The sequence below is a fragment of the Sapajus apella genome, unplaced genomic scaffold, assembly GCF_009761245.1.
Source record: "Sapajus apella isolate SASKATOON/1434 unplaced genomic scaffold, GSC_monkey_1.0 scaffold43, whole genome shotgun sequence".
NCBI lineage: Eukaryota > Metazoa > Chordata > Mammalia > Primates > Cebidae > Sapajus > Sapajus apella.
The window spans coordinates 17,652,923-17,658,922 of record NW_022436983.1 but is presented as its reverse complement, the minus strand read 5'-3'; the positions used below and the strand labels follow the sequence as shown (position 1 = coordinate 17,658,922).

The window sequence follows — 6,000 nt, the reverse complement described above, 5'->3', positions numbered from 1 at the left end:
TCTTGACCTCAAGTGATCTGCCTGCCTCAGCCTCCCAAAGTGCTGGGATTACAGGCATGAGCCATGGCACCCAGCCTCAAAAGGGATTTCTGATCCCAAGAAGGAGAGATTCTTAAAATTTGAGGTTAAATGTCAAAGTGTGTCACTTTCTATAACAGAATAGAGATTTATTACCTTGTGTCCAAGATGCCATCAATTACAGGATACACAATTGATTAAAAACAACTTTTTGAGAGGCAGTAAAAAACTACAATTGCATTAATTAACCCATTAATTGCAAGGTATGTTCTGATTTCAGAATCATTAAAATGTGAAGAAATGCCTATCTTGCAATTGAAAAAAAACCTGTAATAATAATAATGTTAGCTCCTAGGCTGGGCACCATGGTCCATGCCTATAATCCCAGCACTTTGGGAGGCCAAGGCAGAAGAATCACTTAAGGCCAGGAGTTCAAGACCAGCCTGGGCAACACAGCGAGACCCCATCTCTCCCGGCTACTCTGGAGGCTGAGGAGGGAGAATCCCTTGAACCCAGGAGCTGTGAGCATGCCACTGCCCTCCAGCCGAGGTGACGAAGATTCTATCTCAAAAAAACGAAAAACAAAAAACAAAAAAAAAGAATCCTGGTTCCCATTTATTAAGCATCTCCTGGGTGCCAGGCACTATAATCAAGGTGTTTTCCTAAGCCCTTCACTTGTTATAGTGCCCCAGTGCGGCGCCGGTTATCATGTCCACTTCATGGTTTGGAAACTGAAATAAAGAGGTTGAGTCATTTTTCCAAGGCCACACAGCCAGGAAGCAGGGCTTGGATGGTAGGACTTCTTAATTCCAGATACTTTCTCTTTTTGGTAGATTGTTCTCCAGGCTAAGGAGTCAGAGATGAGATCTCCGTAGAATAGAAATGGGTTGTGAACGTGGTACTTTGAACACGTCTTGAACCTCTGAAGGTGACCAGGAAGGTCATAGATAACATTGATAGAGCTGGAATCCAATTAATCTCCACATACTGGTCCTTGGAGGTAAGGTATTAACAGGACAGTCAAGGTTGCTGAGAATCCAGATAAAGGGGAGCCAAGAACTGAGACAGAGTCAGGGTTGCCCCAGTCCAGGGTGGGAGAAGGAGCCTGCTGAGCCCCCAGGATCGTTCCAGGCCCACGGACAACGCAACAAGCTCTTACGCTAGAGGCCACTATTCTGCAGCGTCACCCTGTTCCTTCACTGACTCTTTACTAATGCAGCAGAAATATTTTGAGAAGAATTTAGTTCTTCTTGCAACCTTTCTTCAAGAGGGAAAAATGTGCTAAGCAGTCATCATTAGTCAGCAGGCAGACATCTAGTACTAGAACAAGTTATACATTAACAAGGTTTTCTGGTTAGTCAGTCCAAGTTAGTTCCCCTCTGCCTGGTTATGGGATTGGATGTTTTGCTCTGGGAAGCTGTGGATACGGCGCTTATTCTGATATGAACCCCGTGACAGATCATATTGCGATGCTCTCAGCAGTGCTCCCTGACACCCGGCTCCTGGGCTATCTGTCTGTCGGTCTATCTGTCTAACTATAGCGTGGGGGAAAGCCAAGCCCACATGAGTGGATTCCCAACATAGCTCTACTTCATCAGATGACAAAAGAATGTTCTGGAGCTTTTTGGTGGGGTGGCAGAGGGGATGTGGACATAGTTGGGGTAGGGCAGGGGAGACGAGGTTGAAAATTGCTGGAAGCATCAGAAATTGCGTAAAAGATGTTTCTGTTGACCTGACCAGGAGAAACTCATTGTCAAGCTGCCAGAGAGTATGCCTCTGGGGCTTGACTCTGGAGAGGCTCTTTGGACAGTGGTGGAGATAGCACCAGGGTAGAGGTCACCGAGTCTCCACGTGGACGTCAACAGGGCTGAAGGTCACAGTCGCAGGCTGTTGGCTGCCGTTGTTGTTTGGGCCCATGGCAGAAGGGGCAGTTGGCTTGGGGCCCTTGGGCTCCAGTTCCCGCCTCGTCCTCATTTTCCTGTAGGGAGATAACGTGCACCTGGTTGAGTCTTTCCCTTGAAATGCTGTGGGGAATGGGCTCTGTGACTACAGTTTTGGCCAAGAGATTAATGTAGATTAACGCAGACATTAAATCACGTTGCTTACTTGCTGCCACATAATTTTACAACTGGAAGGGACCACAGGAATCAGCTAGTCTGCCCTTCAATTTGTACTTTTTTTTTTTTGAGACAAAGTCTCACTCTGTCACCCAGGCTGGAGTGCTGTGGCACGATCTCAGCTCACTGCAACCTCCAACTCCCAGGTTCAAGCAATTCTCCTGCCTCAGCCTCCTGAGTAGCCGGGACTACAGGCATGTGCCACCACGCCTAGCTAATTTTTGTATTTTTAGTAGAGATGGGGTTTCACCATGTTGACCAGGATGATTTCAATCTCCTGACCTCGTGATCCGCCCACCTTGGCCTCCCAAAGTGCTGGGATTACAGGCTGAGCCACTGCCCTTCAATTTTTTAACTTAGACCAGATATTTAATTTTCTTTCTTTTTTTTTTTTTTAGAGATTGAGTTTCTCCACGTTGGTCAGTCTGGTCTCGAACTTCCAATCTTAGGTGACCTGCCCGCCTTGGTCTCCCAGTGTTGGGATTACAGGCGTGGGCCACCTCACCTGGCCAATTTTATTTGTTTCTATTAAGGAAAGAGTAAAATGTCAGAGGCGGCTATATAAAAGATAAAAATAAAGGTATTACATTTTTTCCTGTTCAAAGTGGTATTACATTTTCCGTGTATTCATGTATTACATTTTGCAGCCTCACTCATTAAGCTTGCTAAGTTTATTGCTAGAAATATTTAAGAACTTTTTACATAGTTGAAAAGAGAATATACTTAAAACATATATATCTTGGCTTCATTTAATATGCTGTAAAATTCAATAATGAACAATTATGAATTCTTTATTATTTTTCTTTTTTTGAGGCAGAGTGTTGCTCTGTCACCCAGGCTGGAGTGCAGTGGTGTGATCTCACCCCACTGCAACATCTGCCTCCTGGGTTCAAGCAATTCTTATGCCTCAGCCTCCTGAGTAGCTGGGATCACAGGTACCTACCACTACGTCTGGCTAATTTTTGTATATTTTAGTAGAGACGGGGTTTCACTATGTTGGTCACGCTGGTCTCGAACTCCTGACCTCAGGTGACCACCTCGAACTCCTGACCACTTCGGCCTCCCAAAGCGCTGGGATTACAGGCATGAGCCACCATGCCCAGCCAAATTTTTGTATTTTTAGTGTAGATGGAGTTTCACCATGTTGGCCAGGCTGGTCTTGAATGCCTGGCCTCAAGTGATCCTCCCGCCTTGGCCTCCCAAAGTGTCAGGATTGCAGGTGTGTGCCACTATGCCTGGCCAACAATTATGAATTCTTGTGTCCAACAATTATGAATTCTCATGTCTTCATGATCTTTCATCTTGCTGATATATATATATATTTTTTATATATATTATATATATATATAATTTATTTATTTGTTTTTTGAAACAGAGTCTCACTCTGGCTGCCCAGGCTGAAGTATAGTGATGCAATCTCAGCTCACTACAGCCTCAACAACCTAGGATCAGGTGATTCTCCCACCTCAGCCTCCCAAGTAGCTGGGACTACAAGTGTACACCACCATGCCTGGCTAATTTTTTGTATTTTTAGTAGAGATGGGGTTTTACTATGTTGCCCAGGCTGGTCTCGATCTCCTGGATTCAAGCAATCCACCCACCTTGGCCTCCTGGCATGATGGGATTACAGGTGTGAGCCATGGCACCCGGCCTTATAATTCTTTGTTAAAAATGTCAAATCTTCAGGAATGTTGCACTAATAGTACAATTAATACTCTAATACCTTTGTTATGATTTGAGTGCAGCCTCAAAAGCCTGCACTGGGAACTTAATCCCTAATTCAACAGTATTTTTTTTTTTTTTTTGAGACAGAGTTTCGCTCTTGTTACCGAGGCTGGAGTGCAATGGCGCGATCTCGGCTCACCGCAACCTCCGCCTCCTGGGTTCAGGCAATTCTCCTGCCTCAGCCTCCTGAGTAGCTGGGATTACAGGCACGCGCCACCATGCCCAGCTGATAATTCAACAGTATTTAAAGGTAGGGCCTAAGGGGAGGTTCATGAATCCATTAATGCCAATTATCGAAGGACCAATTATAAAAGGACTTCACAGGCTGTGAATTTGATCTCTTCCTCTCTCTGGCTCTCTCTTTGCCCTTCTACAGTGCCATGACACAGCAAGAAGGCCCTTGCCAGATGCTGGCCCCTCAATATCTTAGATTTCCCTGCCTCCAGAACTGAAAGAAATATATCTCTTTTCTGTATAAATTACCCAGTCTCAGATACTCTGTTACAGCAGCATAAAATGGCCCAACTTGCCCCACCTGCTTTCTTGTTTTTCTTTCTCTTACTTTTTCTTTCTCTATTTTCAGACACACAGTTCGTTTTTGTTTTTTTTTTCTTTGAGATGGAGCCTAGCTCTGTTGCCCAGGCTGGAGTGCAGTGGAGTGATCTCGGCTCACTGCAACCTCTGCCTCCCAGGTTCAAGCAATGTTCCTGCTTCAGCCTCCTTAGCAGCTGGGATTACAGGCGCCCGCCACCACGCCTGGCTGATTTTTGTATTTTTAGTAGAAATGGGGTTTCACTGTGTTGGCCGGGCTGGTGTTTAACTCTGGACCTCGTGATCTGTTCACCTCGGTCTCCCAAAGTGCTGGGATTACAAGCGTGAGCTACAGCACCTGGCTGACACAGTTACTTAAAAATCATGAACCATTGAGCTGGGCGTGGTGGCTCACACCTGTAATCCCAGCACTTTGGGAGGCTGAGGTGGGCTGATCACCTGAGGTCAGGAGTTTGAGATCAATCAGTTTGACCAATATGGTGAAACCCCATCTTAAAAAAATCAAAAAAATCATAAATCATTTGTAAGTTGCAGGCATCATGCCATTTTACTCCTAAATACTCCTAAGAACAAAGACATTCTCCAATATATCCATAATGCAGTTATCAAGCTTTGAGACTCTTCATTTTAAACACGACAACATACAGGCAGGAGGTTAAATAACTTCCTTGATTTTGACAAACCAAAGACTACTGAACCCAGGTCTCTCAATTCCCAGCCTAGGCATCAGTACAAACAGGGTGGGTTGAGTGGATTCTCCATTCAGTTTACAACCTAAAAAAGAGGTTAGGAGCGCCAGCAACAGTGGAGATAAATAAAGGCTAGACATTGGAGTTTGATACCACTTCCTAGTTTGTGATAGACCAAAATTGTAATACCCTGAAGATTTTTTTAAATAAAATTTTAATATTATTATTATGTGTAATTGTGGGAGTATTTTCTTTGAAGCCAAATAACTAGGTTTGAATCCCAACTGTGCTAATTAGGGCTGAGCAACTTTAGGCAGATGACTTAATCTTTCTGTATCTGTTTATATACCTGTAAAACTGAGGATAATAGTAGTACCCACCTTGTGAGGTTGTGGTGAGGGTTAAATGAGTTAACACATGTAAGGAGCTTAGAACCATGCCTGGCATTTGGTATGAGATCAACATATGTTAGCTACCTTTACTTTATTGATTGATTTATTGATTGAGACAGAGCCTCATCCTGTCACCCAGGCTGGAGTGCAGTGGTGTGATCCCAGCTCACTGTAACCTCTGCCTCCCAGGTTCAAGCAATTCTCCTGCCTCAGCCTCCCAGGTAGCTGGGATTACAGGCACCCGTCACCACACCCAGCTAATTTTTTGTATTTTTAGTAGAGAGGGGTGTTGGCCAGGCTGGTTACAAAATGCTGACCTCATAATCCACCCGCCTCAGCCTCCTAAAGTGCTGGGATTATAGGCGTGAGCCATCATGCCTGGCCTAGCTACCTTTATTTTAAAAACTGCTTCTTTCAGAGACAGGTTCTTTCTCTGTTGCCCAGGCTGGTTGCAAACTCTGGGCCTCAAGTGATCCTCCAGCCTCAGACTCCTGACTAGCTGGGGTT

At 44.8% G+C, this 6,000-nt stretch overlaps 1 protein-coding gene across 2 annotated transcripts in view; it reads right to left on the bottom strand.

Moving 5' to 3' along the window:
• Positions 1-558: 558 nt before the first annotated feature.
• The window catches only part of NCMAP (non-compact myelin associated protein), a 52,575-nt gene continuing 47,133 nt past the window's right edge, over positions 559-6,000 (bottom strand). For both annotated transcript variants that reach the window (XM_032300832.1, XM_032300834.1), the window contains one exon: positions 559-1,996. In XM_032300832.1, the coding sequence (XP_032156723.1) occupies positions 1,855-1,996 (142 nt within the window). In that variant the 3' untranslated portion in view covers positions 559-1,854. The remainder of the gene's footprint in view (positions 1,997-6,000) is intronic.